General features: G+C 45.0%; 2 protein-coding genes across 2 annotated transcripts; one reads left to right on the forward strand and one right to left on the reverse strand.

Moving 5' to 3' along the window:
• The first annotated feature begins 452 nt into the window (after positions 1-452).
• LOC308143751 (alanine aminotransferase 2-like) lies at positions 453-12027 on the forward strand. Its single transcript, XM_080514662.1, has 12 exons — positions 453-539; positions 640-825; positions 5076-5165; positions 6735-6843; positions 7038-7171; positions 8067-8310; positions 8425-8504; positions 8766-8902; positions 9215-9389; positions 11006-11161; positions 11247-11359; positions 11447-12027. The coding sequence occupies exons 2-12, from the start codon at positions 679-681 to the stop codon at positions 11535-11537; spliced, it is 1476 nt and encodes a 491-aa protein (XP_080370788.1). The 5' UTR covers positions 453-539; positions 640-678; the 3' UTR covers positions 11538-12027.
• A 103-nt stretch (positions 12028-12130) lies between these two features.
• On the reverse strand, positions 12131-16247 carry pdia4 (protein disulfide isomerase family A, member 4). The gene is made up of 10 exons (XM_080515358.1): positions 15976-16247; positions 15450-15624; positions 14856-15061; positions 14600-14738; positions 14018-14223; positions 13764-13922; positions 13508-13659; positions 13217-13373; positions 12859-13092; positions 12131-12773 (listed from the first exon to the last, which is right to left on the reverse strand). Exons 1-10 carry the CDS (start codon positions 16049-16051, stop codon positions 12358-12360), a joined length of 1920 nt encoding a protein of 639 aa, XP_080371484.1. The 5' UTR covers positions 16052-16247; the 3' UTR covers positions 12131-12357.
• Between the last annotated feature and the right edge of the window lie 527 nt (positions 16248-16774).

Here is a 16774-nt window from a genome sequence, read left to right on the forward strand (position 1 = left end):
AAATGAAAAATTCAGAAAAAACTGCAAAATTCGTAGGGAAAAAACTGGAAATACAGGAAATGCAACAGAATTAATAATAAACGCAACAAAATTAAAAAACTCCAAAAGTATTAACGTGTCACTTAACGCATCAACAGCAATGCTGCAGCAGTCAAACAGCGGAAACCTTGGCTTCTCGTGTCCTTTTATTTTATTAAAACTTTTATTTTAACACTTTAAAAGTTGATAATATCGATGAATTGGGAGAAAATATTTTTTATTTTTGTTTTTACTAAAGTTTGACACTAAAGTGTTACGCTGCTGGTTTATTTCCTACCGTCCATGAAGGCATCAAGTGCGGAGCCCTCCAGCCAGCTGCGGTTGGGGGGGGGGCGGTGTCTGGGGGCGGGGCCTCTGGGGGCGGGGCTCCCAGCTTTAATACGCTCGGCTCGCGCTCAACTGTCACTCACTGACAACAGCGTGCCTCTCCGGAGCTCCGAGGGATAAACACACGCGGGGGGTGTTTGCACTGAGCTCAACTCGCCGCAGCCAAACGACTGGTAACTGCAGGAACTTTGACCTGCTGTTGCACACTTGTATTTGTTTTTTGTTGCTTTTGTGTTTCTCATCATTTCAATGTTTTTTGCTTCTATTTCCCAGCACATTTACAGGGGGGTGGGGGTGAGTGTGCAGCCAAGCATGTCGCAGCAGGCAGTGAACGGGGTCCCGGCCCGGGGCAGGGTGCTCACCGTGGACAACATGAACCCCAACGTGAAGCGGGTGGAGTACGCGGTCCGGGGGCCGATAGTGCAGCGGGCCCTGCAGATAGAGAGGGAGCTCAAAGAGGTAAAACAATACGGAGAGGGGGAAGAGGGGAAAAAATATATAAAGTTACAAGAACGCTGATGTGGCACCCACCGCTGCCAAGTGATATAACCATATAACCACAAGGCGCTGCCGCAAATACACGGAAAGTGAAAGGTTTTATACATAAACTCTTATTTTAGGACCTAAAATAAAATATACTGCACGATTTAAACGCTTAAAATGGCTTCGTTTTTTTTTTTTTACTTTATTATAGTCAAATTGGCTCATCATAAATGCCAGTATTAAAATCATGTTTTTTCCGGTAGCAACTAAACAATAAATACTAAAGTCTCAACGTCAAGGACCTGAAACGTGCAGCTCTGCAGCCACGTCTGTCAATATTCTCATATCGCCACGCACATGAGACACATGTGACGCTTAAATTAGTTGCAGATGGTTAAGCCAGCTTAAACAAAAAACGGCTGTGAAATGTTGCAACGGCTCAAGAACTTAACCAGCTGAAATAATAAGCTCAATTCCTTTTAAGCGAATTGAGCAAAACTCTGCTTACAAGTTTATAGAAACTGTCCATTTCGGAGGTTTTATGTTGAATTGTTGATTTTGAAAAACGTTTCTAAAGGCAAGAGACAACAGTGTCCAAGTTAATGTGGGAAATAGTTATTTAAGGTACTGTGTTGATCCCATCGGGGAAATTGTCTTCCTTCACTGATTCCATCTATTCATACTTAACTACACTGGTCAGGGGCAGTTAGTTGCCACAGTGCAGCACCGGGAGCATCAGTGCAGGGGTATGAGGGCTTCAAAACATCAGCTTGCTTCTTTTAACATCTCGGCCTCCTTTGCAAGTGTTGTGCTTATAGCTAGTTGATGTTGTGTTTGTTTAAATGAGGAGAGGAAGTTGACATTTTTAAGGTTGAAACAAGTATTTTCTGTGTGCATTTGAAGGTTATAAATGTTATCTCTGGCACAAACATCCAAGTTTCTGCTCCTTTTTGGAAGTGGAGAGAAGATGAACGGCTGTTTCAATTCCCCAACAGCTGGAAATTCTATTATTCCTCCACTAACCGCCCCGTACTGGGAATTGTTTTGCTTCAGCTCAGTCTTTCTTTTCTATCACCTTTTTTTTTTCTCTTTTTATGAAAAACACATTCCTCGCCTTTTTTTTTTTGTTTGTTTTTTTCCTATTAGATATGGTTGTCAGTGAGGCGATAAGTTGCTTACTTTGGACCACTTTTTATTGCTGAGTGGCTCAGAGAGGTGAGTCAGGACACACAGAGAGAGGGGGGGGTCAGCTGTTTGAGCAGATATCCTGACCCGACTCACATTGCGTTCAACACCCATAACATTGATCTACTGCTCGTCCTCGGGGAAGGGCGAGTACAGTGAACAAAGTGTCTCTTTTTAAAAAGCTTGCACTGCAGGCATGGCTTGCAGTTGTGTTCACGCCGCGAGGCGTTCAATGACCTGGAAGTTCTGGCTGTCTTGGAGTGGATGAGTCCCTCCTCTTAAGTCATTACATAAGATGAGTGGGTACATTCCTTTTTTTTTTCCCTCCTTTGTGTCCCTGAGTTTGCCCACATCCCTCTTCCACACGGCGGAGGGAGTTCATTGAACTGAGGTGCAGCTGCGAGGTCCGATGCCTTTCTCGACAAAGAGGTGCAACTAAAACAGCCCCCCACACTCCTTGGTTGCCCCCTTGTCGTCCTTCTTTTGTCAAGAGACAACCAGTTGCACGTAATGAGTATTGTGTCCGTGAATCGGCTGGAGCGGGGTTTTTTTGTGAATTCTCACAGCTTATGCAAATGTTGCACTTGAATGTGTTTTTCACCCGAGAAATCCCTTCTTTTCTTTACTGTTTTTTTTTTTGTTGTTTTTTTTTTGTGCACCTGTTAGCCAGATCCACTCTGTGGTCATTTGAATGTGACACATGAAATCCTGGACTTTCCTGTGGTGTCAGGAGGGTTCGTACGGCCGCAGCTGTCCACTCGTTTGTGTGCTTCCTGTTAAATCTATGACTGGAACACTTTTACTGACTGATCAGCAGATTTCTACCCAAGTGTGTGTATGTGTGTGTGTGTGTGTGAGCAGTAGAGTCGGGTTGGCTATTATAAATCTTGACCCAGACATTGGACGCTGTGCTGGGCGCTCGGTGTCTGGCAGGTTTGCTTTTACAGTGACAATAAAGGAGGACGGGGAAAGAATCCACTCGGTGTCTGTTCGGTCCTTTGTGTTCCTCTCCTCTTTTAGATTTGAGTGACTGAGCTTCATCTCAATAGGAATTTTAGACCAGTGAGATCTTTACTTCAGTTTGAGAACAAGTTGTGTACTTCTGAATTTAGGCTCTCGGGCCTTGGTTTGTGTGTGTGTGTGTGTGTGTGTGTGTGTGTGTGTGTGTGTGTGTGTGTGTGTGTGTGTGTGTGTGTGTGTGTGTGTGTGTGTGTGTGTGTGTGTGTGTGTGTGTGTGTGTGTGTGTGTGTGTGTGTGTGTGTGTGTGTGTGTGTGTGTGTGTGTGTGTGTGAGTGTGAGTGTGTCCGGTGCTGACTGAGCAGGAGAACCACCAGGCTCCTCTTCAGCCCGGAGAACAGCAGCGTCTTTGTTGATCCGGATCAAGGATGTAAGCCAGGAGTAAAAAGGAAACACGCCGCCTTCGCTTATTTAATTTCAAACGAGCTCCCGATGAGTCGCAGAGCTCGGTGTCACTGGAGGACAGACGTTAGAAAACATCGCCGGTCGACAAAGTTTATCATGCGCAACATTTCTAGCCATGTTGTTACAGTTTTGTAAGAGATCTGGACAGCGCTGTTGCACAACACAGTGAAGCCTTCCTGTAATTACCTCGCTGATGTAAGGTAGGATGACGTGTTGAACAGAAAAAACAGGTTTTCTGCATGTGGGCAGGTATTTGAAATGTACCACCACAGGTTTGTGTTCTTACTAAGACCGAATTTAACTTTGTGTGAATGAGCCTCGACTTAGAAGGCATTTTCTTTTTTTTACATCAGATCTGTATTTGCAAACTCCTAAGATGTTGTTTACCAAAGGTTGTGGTTTGCCTGCAGCAAAAGGCAAACTTTTGGAATCCAGATTTTGAATAGTGCTGAGCGTGCAGTCCTTGTGTGAGCAAAACACTCTTTCGAGCTCAGATTGTCATTGACGATATTTCAGGTATAATTAATGATAAGTATTATAATTGATCGACCTGAACCTGCTGGTGTGTTTGGAGGAAACTTGAGGAAATGTTGGAGTTGGAGAATGAGGTCACTTGCCCAATAAAAGGTTAAGGTGACCCCCGATAATGCAGCATCTTTGTGCAGCGAAATGTAAAGATGGATTTGAAAGAGGCTACCAGGAGGCCTGGTATGAAAAGGTCCAAATATCAAATTACTAAATATACAATTCTATCAATCCGAGTTTTAAATAAATAGTCATAAGACAAAATGACCTTTTCATAATTGATTACTTACCAACGCCATGCAATTCAATCTGTGTACAACCCTAGAAAGAAACCTGTCAAAATGGTCACTAGTGAAGAATATTCAGCCAACAAAATTGGATTATACCTAATCTATGAGTGAAAAGTAACAATTCTTAATGTATGACCGTGACGCAAATAGGAAACGTGAGTGTCCCATCAACCGGTTTTCGGGCAGCAAGATTTGGGTGAGGAGAGGAGGAAGAGGAGCTGCGAGCCCGTCTTGTGGTTACATCAGAGCCCGCCGTTCTTGCCTAACAGCCCGAGCATAAAACAGAGGAACGTTTGTGAAGCAGCAGCAGCAGCAGCAGCAGCATCTCCTCTCTCCCCGGCTCGGCCCTCCTGCATCTCGAGCCAACCCAGCGTCTGTGCCAGGATCCCCTTCAAAACAAAAGTGTGCTAATGAGGGAGGATGGATGAAGGGTACCCTGTGAGATGAATACAAGTAGCTCTGATTTGATTTTTACACGCGGAATCAGCAGGTGGTATCCGCGCCAAATAGGGCATGTTGTGTTCTCCATCGCACAGGTTGTTTTTTTGTTTTTTTATAACTGGCCTATTCAGAAAGCAGAGATTACTGAAAGGAAAAAAAAAACCAAGACGTAACATTAATGACATTGTTATATCCTCTAAACAAACTGTAACCTTTATTATTATATGCTGACTCGTATGCCTTAACACTCTTATTTAAGAAGAGCCGGTGTAACATGTTTTCTCCACTTTGCTTGTAAAAAAAAATTCAATAAAAACAATAAACTTCATCGTCGGTATATTAAAAGTGTCCTTCTTGTTTCAGGGGGTCAAGAAGCCTTTCTCAGAAGTCATCAAGGCGAACATTGGTGACGCACACGCCATGGGACAGAAGCCGATCACCTTCCTCAGACAGGTCTGGCCGCTCTATTCTGCCTCAAGTAATTTGGATGTTTGTTTGTTTTCTTCTCTCTGTTAGTTTGCTATCATTTAGCCTGTAAGGCAAGGAAATGCGAGTCGTGCTTGATTTTCTTTTGTTGGTGCTGCTATGACGACGCAAGGAAAAAAACACGTATTGAACCACCGTTCTTCATGGATGTGTTCATATCTGATGGAATTCACTGTCTTGCAACCATTTTCAATGGACCCGCTTTGTCCTTCCTGCTTTTCATGCTTGTCAAACGATGTAATCGCTACTCGTCTATTGTTAATGTATAAAAGTGGCCAGCAGCTACTCGTGGTGAAAGATCACCACTAAGTAGGTCAGCCTCGACTTACTGCATTCATACGCAGCTCAAACTGCACTGTAAGTATGCGGTAGAGCTGAGCTCACTATTATTTTCTGCACGGTCATGCTCGCTTCTTTTTCGGCTCAGAATGAAACGAAAAGCATTCAGGGCTTCGAATTGGACCAAGACGAGGCAGCTTTTGGGGGGGGATGAACCAAGAACCTTTGACTTCCAACCCTACGGCAGCCAGCTCAAATAGAAGTGGACAAGAAAAAAGTTTAAAGAAAATGAGAATGAAGTCACTTTCCTGCCAAAACTGTGACTTTCGTGTTGCAATAGGTATGAGTGCAACCTGCCTGATTTCTAAATCAGGTATGTCATTACAGCTTTAAAGGCCACACGCAGCTTAACTGGATTAGTAGCAAATGAACCTTGAAACAACAACTACAGATATGAATTAAATGTTAAAGTGCATCCGATGAAAAACCTATCGCAGCATTTGTTGTGCTTATTTTTCCCTTTTCTTTAATACGGACACCAATGACTTGACTTTTTATGCCTCATTATGCGAATCTACTTCAATTTCCCAAATCCGGTCTGCCAGTGTTTCCCTCCAGCCACTCCTTAACGCTGCAGCCTTCAACATGCATGTTTTTACAAGCCCAACCTTGCATTATTCACTCATTTATTACTTTTTTTGTTGCTGCTTTGCCAGCAAGAACAGAGCAAAGTTTTGATGCTGCATCACCGACCTCTCTGACCTCAAACTGCAAGCCCCAGTGACAAATCGGAAACAGCTGTTACTGTGATTCGCGCATTTTATTTAATAGTTGTTTTTTTATTTTTACACTTTAATGCCGGTATTTGATCCCCGCTGGGCTGGTTTTGGAGTGTGTGCCATCTGTTTGAGCTCAATATCACCTCTCTAATGTCACTCATCACTTTTGTAGAGTCGCAATCACAAAAAAAAACCAAACAAAAAAACCACATTTAGTAATCCTACTTTCCTGTTCTTGCACAATGTTGCACTTTGGTCCATATGTGGTTAAAGGTTTTTATATTGTCGTCAGCTTCTTTCATTCTTGTTTGTAAACCTATTATTATAGTATGCATCTAGTCCTGATCCTCTAGATGACTTTATGTCTGAGTCTGCCGCATGTCCACAACATCCCTTGTAGGACAGACAGGCTGCCGTGGATTCGTCACGATGCAGGTTGATGTTGAACAAGTAGGTCATTTTCCGTCTGGTCCCCCAGGTCTTGGCTCTGTGCGCGTACCCCGAACTCCTGGAAGACGACAAGTTCCCCGAAGACGCCAAGAAGAGAGCGCGGCGCATTCTGGGCGCCTGTGGAGGCCTCAGTATAGGTCAGCCAACTCCCCCGCTCCCTCCAGCAACCACGTCCACATCCCAGTGCACACACGTCGGTCGCGCCTCCGCCCTCTATTTGTCGACTCAGTAATTATTAATTTGAGTCTCTCCACTTTGTGGTCGTGACGCATCGGGCTAATCAATACAGACGCGTGTTGTCTGATTCAAAGTTCACTTGGATGCTTTCTAGGAGCGTACAGCGCCAGCCAGGGAATCGAGTGCGTCCGCCAAGATGTGTCACGGTACATCGAGAAGAGAGACGGGGGCATCCCCTCCAACCCTGACAACATCTACCTGTCCACGGGGGCCAGCGGCGCCATTGTTGTGAGTATCCCGCCACCTTATCTCCCCCTCCTAGCGAGGCACCGGCAGGATCAGACGTCTTTAAGCTGGTGATGGGTTACCATTAACCTGGACAGGTGACATGTTTGGAGGAATCGGTCATCATTGGTTAATTATCTACTCGACTGTTCTTTCTTTACTTAACGTCACCCCACCTACAGACCTTTGTCACTCTTGTATAACCAAGTCAATCTAATGAGTGAGAGACACTTCGTCCTGTCTGACCCTTGCTCACGCTCCATTTACAGTGAAGACACGTATAGAGGAATCTTTGGACCGCTCGGTTCTTCCATCGGTCTGTTCTGAGGGAAACCCACTTCCTCTTTAGAGAGTTGCTACAGAAATATAAGATGCTTCCTTTTCCTCTGCGTGTGCGCTTAAATGACGCGAGAGGCTTATCGGTGTGTTTGCAAATGTTAGTTTATATGGAACTGAGATTGTGCCTCAGATTTCTGGAAGCATAAAGGCAGCATTTGCTGCAGCTTGCTGGGTAATGCTGCATGGAGTGGCTTTTCCATTGTCTGCTGTGCTCGCTCACTTTTACCTTTGAACATACAAATAGGATAAATAATGTAGTCTTTGCATTATGTTGCGATATGCACAAGATATGTGATTTCACGAATAAGCTACACTCTGGTAAGAGGTGCTTGTTGAAACATTTTGAATCAGAAAGAAGACATGTGGGTTTGTCTATGCATCCTATGTGTAATCGTTCACGTCACTGTGCATCAACAAAACGGTCTCTTCTAAGGTGAGGAAGAATTCAGGAGAACCGATTACAGATGTCTCAACAAATACGGAGGTTCATGGTTCCCCTGTAACAATTCTCCATGAACATTTCCCTCACCGAAGCCCCTTCACCCCTCCTCTTCCTCAGACCATGTTGAAGCTGCTGGTGTGCGGTGAAGGCCGCAACCGGACGGGGGTGATGATCTCCATCCCTCAGTACCCGCTGTACTCGGCCGCCCTGGCCGACCTGGATGCCGTCCAGATCAATTATTACCTGGACGAGGACAAGTGCTGGAGTCTGGATGTGGCTGAACTCAAGAGGGCTCTCGACGCCGCCAGGCAACACTGCAACCCCCGAGTCCTCTGCATCATCAACCCTGGAAACCCCACTGGTCGGTCTCACCTTTCGAACGTTTAGCTGGCGTTCGCAGTCAGATGTTTTACGAAAATCCAGGATGCGATTCATTCCCTCCTAATCATCATGCTCTGTGTGTCCTGTGTGACAGGCCAGGTCCAAAGCAGACAGTGCATTGAAGATGTGATCCGATTTGCTAAAGAGGAGCGTCTGTTTCTCATGGCTGATGAGGTAATTCACGGGTTTCCACCACTCGGAGAGCTTCTCACTTTCAGTTTGATCCATCTTCCATTTGCCATACAAAAAAGCAGTAAATGTTTTTTAATTTATAGATGGTAAATATAGTACATTTGCTCTTCATGGGACTTGAGTCATACCTTTTTTTTCCTGCACAATTCCAGAACAAGGACTTTTGTGCTCAAAGTTTTTTGTTTTTTTTTTAACTTATGATAATATCGTGAATGTTAGTAATGATATTTCTCCCCATCGCAGGTCTACCAGGATAACGTGTACGCTGAGGGCTGCAAATTTCACTCGTTCAAGAAAGTGTTGTTTGAGATGGGACCAGAATATTCCAGCACAGTGGAGATGGCCTCTTTCCACTCCACCTCCAAATGCTACATGGGAGAGTGAGTTCCCGAACAAAGACACAGACGCACACACGCCTTGTCTATCAACCCTGGTTTTGATAGAGTTCATGAGTTGCTGTGGTTTTTTTGTCACACATTGACAATTGTGCCAATAGTTTTGTATTATTTGCCCTGATGGAGGAATAATTGGGGGTGGAAATGCTGGTTTGAGATGAAAAACATTAATTTGGGGCTAACTGGAGGTGTACAGGATCGGTTGATGAATGTCAGTTGATCTAACGACGTGGAGCGTTTCTCATCGTTGTTGTTTCTTCATGCGGCGGCAAAGTGAATTTGCTTTCGCGTCGTCAGGTGTGGCTTCCGCGGAGGCTACATGGAGGTGATCAACATGGACCCCGAGGTCAAGGCCCAACTCATCAAGCTGGTATCGGTGCGTCTGTGCCCGCCGGTGCCCGGCCAGGCCCTCCTGGACCTGGTGGTGAACCCGCCGCAGCCCGACGAGCCGTCCTACGCTTCCTTCATGAAGGTTCGGAAACACACACTGGGCTCAGTGGCGAGTGCGCCCGCCGTCACGGCCTCGGGTGTATGCAAACAGAAATTCCTTAAGTAAACACTAGTAAACACCCAACCATAAAATCCCTGTACACAAAAGCCTTGTATTGAGTGCAGTAAATGTCGTGCCGGCGGCGCCCAGCCTGTAGTGAATAACCAGCTTTTGTCGCGCTGAAGGTTGTAAAAACGCTGGTTTGGGTCTGTCCACTGCAGTTTGACGTTTTTGTCTGAGGTCGAGTGTTGGAAGAGCAGGAAACAAGTTTGACCTCGCTGAGGAAGATCACACAACAGCTGTACTGCTTGTATATGGTGGCCTCCAGCCATCGGGATCGTCAACAGGTGGAAGCATTGTAGGCTAGAAGAACGGGTCATCAGTTCGTATCGCTATATGTTTTAATAGGAAAGACGCATAAAATAGTCACTTTAACATCATAACTTTAAGTACACTGCTACCAAGACTTTTGTAGTATTGCAGCAGCATAAAGAAGTCATTTATTTAGTTCACTTTAATAACATACATTAGTAGAATTACTCTTTAGTCCCATATCAGCATTGTCCAGACGACAGAGTAAAATCCATTACAGGTGTTGTAGTGGATCTCATTAGTTTCCACAGCTTCTAGTTTGTGTTCTTGGATATGTTAAACAATTCCCCCATAAAGATGAATAAGGTCTCTGAATCCAAATGCACCATATATAAAGTGTTTTCCGCTCATATTACATGAGCATGTCACTTAGCCAGAAACAAAAGAGAAAGCATCGTGTTGCACTGTATTCACCAGGGAGATTATTCAGCTTTCTTGGTGCACACAAAGTATTCTGCTCTGCAACGCGGGTATGATTTCTCTCAGTCTTCTCCACAGTAGAAGCACTGATGTTACTGTGAAGTAAGACTTGCAAAAGTTTAAAATCCAGATTCTGAAAGCAGTAAATTCATAATATTATTAATAATTGTAAAATTATGTCAGCTTAAACTTTATCAAAGTAAATTAATCTTCAAGGTTGTGTAACCTTGAGTGAGAAACTAAACTAAACAGGTGGTGGGACTTTATATCAACATCTATATATTAGATTTAAAAGTTTGAAACGGAACCACCAAGTCTTTTGATTCTAAGTTTCATGCCATTATGGGCCACAAGGGGCCAGAAAAAACAACAGTTTTCAACCACAAACTCAGTTCTTCTACTCTTTGAATGGTATCATTGGTGGTACAAAATGCTGAGGAAGTTCATGACTTTTTATAGTATTTAACAGTTATATGTAAATATATTGAACCTGTTTATTAAAGGGTGTTTTCTACTTCTCATTCATTTAATAAAACTTAAGTTATGGTTAAATCAAATAGTGTATTTCACTGGACAAAATGTCGCAGAGCAGATATTTAACCTTTGATCTGTTACCTTTGCCTCAATGGAAACCTGTGAAACTTTTAATTTTATTCATAATTATCAACCTATTACAGACGGGCATCCTCTATTTAGCCTTTATTCTCCAATATACTTTTTCATAGGCTCCCTTCATTAGGATTATCCTGTAAGTCTGTAGTGAAGAGTGACGTGAAGCTTTGCTGTGTGTCTTTTTTTTCCCCCAGGAGCGGACGGCGGTGTTAGCAGCTCTGGCGGAGAAGGCTCAGCTCACGGAGCAGATCTTCAACACGGTACCCGGCATCACCTGCAACCCCGTGCAGGGGGCCATGTACACCTTCCCCCGCATCACCATACCTCAGAAAGCCATCGACACAGCAAAGGTCTGTCTGCTCACACACACACACTGCCTCTTCTCGCCATGTTGATAACACGTGTGTAATAATTAGTGTGTGTGTGTGTGTGTAGGAGCTGGGTCAGGTCCCTGATATGTACTATTGCATGAGGCTGTTGGAGGAGGAGGGGATCTGCCTGGTGCCCGGCAGCGGCTTCGGTCAGCGAGAGGGAACATTTCACTTCAGGTCAGCACATCCGAGCCGCTCACGTTTCCGAGGCATTTCGAGTTTGACTGGTCAGAATATTGACTTTTGTCTCTCCTACTTGCACAGGATGACCATTTTGCCCCCGACAGAGAAGCTGAAGGTGGTGCTCCAAAAGATCAGCGACTTCCACTTGAGGTTTACAAAGGAATTCTCTTAAAAAAACAAAAAAGGTCTTCTGCCTCTGGACTACGTCTCGAAAAGAACCACTTCCCCTCAGTGCCAGTATCTTTTATGTGCCTTCCATGTGAATGTGTGCTGAATGCTGCAGCAACGGTCATTCACTAGATATTAAACGACCTGTTATTTTTTACACAAGAGATTTTTTCTTGTTCAGCAAGTTAAAAAAAACAAGTAGACTTCCTGTTCTCCTGGAAATGCAACATGTACATGACTCACTTTGGAATATTAGCAGCTCAGAAAGCCGTTGTCCCGTCAGTTGTGATTATCTATGGAGCTAGAGATGCTTGCCAGATGCTTATTCACGATCAGATATCGTGTTTTGCCAAATAGTATGAATTTGATTATATTAGGTGATTTACTACCAAGTTGACTAAGGAAGATGCAATAAGTTAGTATAAGCTGCAAAGTGGCAATTTGTTTTACTAATTGTTCATAAATGTAATTAAAACGAAGTCTTTTTTTCTGAATTGTCCTGAGATATCTCTTATGTGTGATTGGCTATATAAAGGAAAAAAAACAAAGTTTGAAAGAGTCACTTGACGGCTGGCTCACAAAGCCACCATTGTTTTGGGTTTTATTTAAAAAGATGTCGTTTTTCCAAACAGTGCCTACATGCTCTTAGAAACAGAAGAAAGCTGAATCCCCTTGGAATGAACAGAAACTTAAAAAGGGTGAATGTAACCACGCAATAACTCAGTAACACCATTGGTTTTTTGTTTTTAAATCCACTGCTCCCCCCCCCCCCCCCCCCATCACCTTCCCAGAAAGTGTTCTCAGCTACTTTAACCGAGAGATTCTCAAAGTTCGTCTCTCTTCTGTAGAGGCTTCGTGGCGTGTTGCTCCAAGAACTTGCTGAATCCTTCCACCGTCCGGTCTCCTCCTTCGAATCGGACCGGGCTCTGCTTGCTGCCGCTCGGCGCGAAGTATATCGTGGGGAAACCCTCCACTTTGTAGTTCTCGTTCGGCACGTCGTTGGCCGCGGCGTCCATCTTGGCGATCACCAGACTTTTCTCCCCCTTGTACTTTTTGCCCAGAGCCAGGAACTCGGGCTCCAGTTTCTTGCAGTGGCCGCACCAGGGAGCGTAAAACTCGATGAGAACGTCCTTCTGTTTGTCCATGACGATCTCGTCGAAGGTTTTGCCGACCACCACCTTGACGGGTCCCTTGTTGTTCTTCGGCACGGGCTGGGACTTGATGATGGGCTGCAGTTTCCCTGTGAACAAGATTCAGAGAAAGATCGGCGTTAACGCGCGACAAATACCGCAATCCATGACGTTTAAAAACAACTCCGCAGTCACCTTTCTTAAACGCAACAACAAACTCTCTGAGCGCGTCCGAGTCAAACTCTTCCGGCTCCATGGCGTATTTTTTGCCTCCTTCTGCCATGATTCCCGCGTTCACTTCCTCGCCGCTCTCGCTCAGGCCCAAGCTCTTCAGCTCATTTGCATAATCCTCCTCGTCGGCGATGGCGAACGTGTACTCGGGGAAATCTTTGGCCACCTCCAGCACCTTCGACCTCCAGAATTGTGTTGCTGGGGGGAAAATAGATAAATCCAAAAAAAAAAAAGGTAAGATCACTGCAAACGCTCGGCGGGAAATGAGTTACCAGGTGACTTTTCTGTCAAATTATCTGCATGAAAATTAGTAAAGTGTCACCTTTCCTGTAGTCGAAGCTGAAGTCAATTCCGTAATAAACGACCACCAGGGGTCTTTTTGCGTAGCGTTTGGCGTCGTTGCTGGGTTTCCTGTGGCCCACCAGAGGACTCGCGTGTTTTTTGAAGAACTCCCGAACATCCGACGCCGACGTCGAGTCCTGTGTGAGAAATATACAAACATGTCTTATACTTTTTAAACTTTTGTTTATGTTATTGTGAAAAAGCCGTAATTTCAGCATTAATTGTTTGGTTGTGTTTTTTTTTAAAAAGCCAAAAGTATTGGGATACACACCTTGACAGTCAGTGTGTGAGAGGACGGCTCGTATTTGGAGTGAAACTTCTCTGGCTGAACGATGACGATCTGACCAGGAGAAGCTTTGAGGAGCTTGAAGACTTCTTCACTGAAGGTGTGTCGGAAGTTGAAATCTTCCCTCAACAAGTTGCCTACAAAATCAAGAAGAGACAATCTGTCAATCACTCTGTTATACGTCAACGGTTGCGTAAAAATCAACAGAACTGGATCTTCGTCTTTACGGGCCAACGCTCACAGGCTTCAATGTAGGTCTCGTAGGCTGCGTCCTGTTCGCTGGCGAACACGCCTACGATGACGGCGTCGTCGCCGTCCTTAACGAGCTCCTGCACCTGTTTTACAGCCTGGACCTGCTTGGAGGGAGGCCCGGCTTGCTCTCCCATGTAGTCGACGATACCTGGAGTTCAAGAGGGAGACATTGTTCGTCTGTAACGGGAGGGAAAACCTGATCGGAGCTCCTCGTGAAGGCCTCGGCGACGGTCGGCCACCGACCGTGCTTCTCTCGGGGTCCGTTGTAATCAAACATTTTGCCCCGCCTGAACATCTTGAGGGTGGGGTATCCGGTGACGTCGAAGCGCGTGGCGATGTCGTTCTCCACCGTGGCGTCGACCTTGGCCAGCGGGATGGGGGGCGATCGCTTGCTCAACTCCTGGGCCGCCTTCTCGTACTCCGGGGCCAAACGCTTGCAGTGTCCACACCTGGAGGAAACGAGATCATGTTAAGAGACAATGGTGCCCTTATGATCCAATTTGCCCCCGTGCATTTTCCCCCTAATGATCCTGTAGAATCATTAGGGGACGAATAGTGACAAACATTGTTATATTTTGCCTCGTCGCTCTGACAAAAGCCTTTCCTAAAACCAGCCAGTGTCTCAGGGCGCAAGAGTTATGCATTATCCTTTAAAATTAGATAAATGTTATTTTTCCCCAGAGGAACAGGATCATGTTCCTCCACCGCAGTGTCACAAAACCCAGCAGGAACCATTAAACATCCCTCCAGTAGACGACAGGGGAAATCTGCTGGAAGCAACATTTCTTTACGGCAAGAAAAGGTTTGAAACCAATTGTGACTCACCACGGAGCGTAAAACTCCACCAGGATGATGTCCGCGTTGTTCACAGTGTCGTCAAAGTTGTCTGTGGTGAGCACCAGCGTGGCCTCAGGGGGAGGTTTCCAATCAGGCTGAGCCACCTCTTTCACCCGCTCCACAATGGCTGCAACACAGATGCTATTAATGCTTTCTAGAATTTTTTTATTTTTTTAAACCACTCAATATGTTGATTTGAGAATGTATGTGAAACTGTTTGAAAAAAAAAAAACCCAGTTCCTACCCTTTTGTAATCTGTCTCCATCATAATCCACGGGCTCCCCTTTCTTCAGGATCTTGATGGTGGGATAACCAGACACTTCGAACCTGCTCGCCACACTAGTGGCTACCGTCGCGTCCACTTTGGCCACAGGTATCGGAGGGTCGTTCTCCTTGAGAGCCTGGGCAATCTGTTCATACTCTGGGGCAAACTGCTTGCAGTGGCCACACCTGTAGCGGTCAAACAAATGAAGGGAAATCGTTCAACGGCAACTAAAGAGGCGTGCTGAAAACTTTGCATGATAAATCAACGTTATAGCACAACGTTTGATTGTGAGAAGCATCAACTCTCAGTGGTAGTCTAGAGTTAAGGTGGTCTCTGAGTGTCCCTGCACATAAAACTACCCAAATCTGACAAATCCAAACATCTTGTTCTTCTATTGTTATCAGAGATAAGAACGCATTCGTCATCATACATAGGCGTCTTGACAAAAGTTAAAGGTCTGTGAAAAGGACTCAATGTACATATAATGCACTTTGTGCTGCATTTGCACGGTATAAATAAAACTCTGATTTGGTTAAAGCAATTTTCTGTGGATGGGGAACAGTAAAAACATACCACGGGGCATAGAACTCCAACAGGACTGTGTCTTTGCCCTCCGTGAAGGTGTCGAAGTTGCTGTCGGTGAGAATCACCACTCCGTTTTCCTCTTTCACCTCCGTGTCGTCATCCCCTTCTTCGTCCTCCTCCTCCTCATCACTGTCACTTTCGACCTCCTGATGCGTAGCAGCATCTGACGTGAAACCAGAAAAAGATCACGCTTTTTTGAAAACACCACGAGGATGTGATGCTGGTTCTCATCTTGGAGACGTGGAATAGCAGCATGTTCGGGTTCAGTCAGCAGCATGCATTGCTGCAGTGTCAATACAGAACACAAACTAGACAGGGTTGTATAACATTTCAGGTGTGAGCGCTCGAGAATGCATGTACTGTGTCTTTAAGAATCTAATCTGATAGCTATAGCATGCTAACAGAGCTGTCAGGAGTGTGTGCAGTAACTTGGCTAACAAGAGACATGCACTCCATATCTTAATAAAAAAAACAAAAACTGATGACATAACATAGGGAAATAATTGAGACTCACCATCATCGCATCTGCTGACAGTCGCAAACAGAGCAACGCCGAGCAGCACAACCAGCAACAGAGCAATCTTCCTCATTGTCCAGCGACGGGCTCGAGTCAACTAAGTAGCCGGCTAATTAACTTAGCTTACAAGACCCCGCTGATGAATATCATCAAAACTGCGTTTTCTGTACTGACCCCGCAGTCCGGTTCAACACTTGGACGTGTGGCGGTAGGAAGCGTCTCGCTCCGGATCTCATACAAACACTCGCTGAAATCACACACGCCGCCACCGCCTCCTCCTCCGTCCGCAACTTGTCTGACCTGCCACGTCGTGATTGGCTGTCATCATCAGCGGGCGTCCAATCACAGCCCGCCACTCAATTCCTCGAGCCGCAACGTCGAGGGACCCTATTGGTCCGTTCCTCCCTGGAACTGTCGTCTAAACTTTCTTTACAAACTATTTATTTCACAGTCGGACTTCATTGTTACTTCAAGGCTTTTCGCAGAGATAAATCTCAAAAGTGTTAAAAACAAAAAAAGAAAAATCCATGTTTTCATTTGTATTGATTTAAATAACTGTCATCATCCTGAAGTTTAGAGTTCCCGTTCATTTTATTGGAATGCAAACTCAACTCCAAAATATTGCTAAGACATTGGCAGTCTCGCACCAAAACCACGCACCTTCATAACTCACTGATTTCCTCCACATCTACACACCCAGCTGCACTCTCAGGTCCGTCTCTCAGTTCCCCCCCTCCCAACTCAAGAAGAGTTCACATGTTTTGGAAATATTTTATTTTGGAGAAAGGTGAGGTAA

The sequence above is a fragment of the Blennius ocellaris genome, assembly GCF_963422515.1.
Source record: "Blennius ocellaris genome assembly, chromosome: 19".
In the NCBI taxonomy this organism is placed as follows: domain Eukaryota; kingdom Metazoa; phylum Chordata; class Actinopteri; order Blenniiformes; family Blenniidae; genus Blennius; species Blennius ocellaris.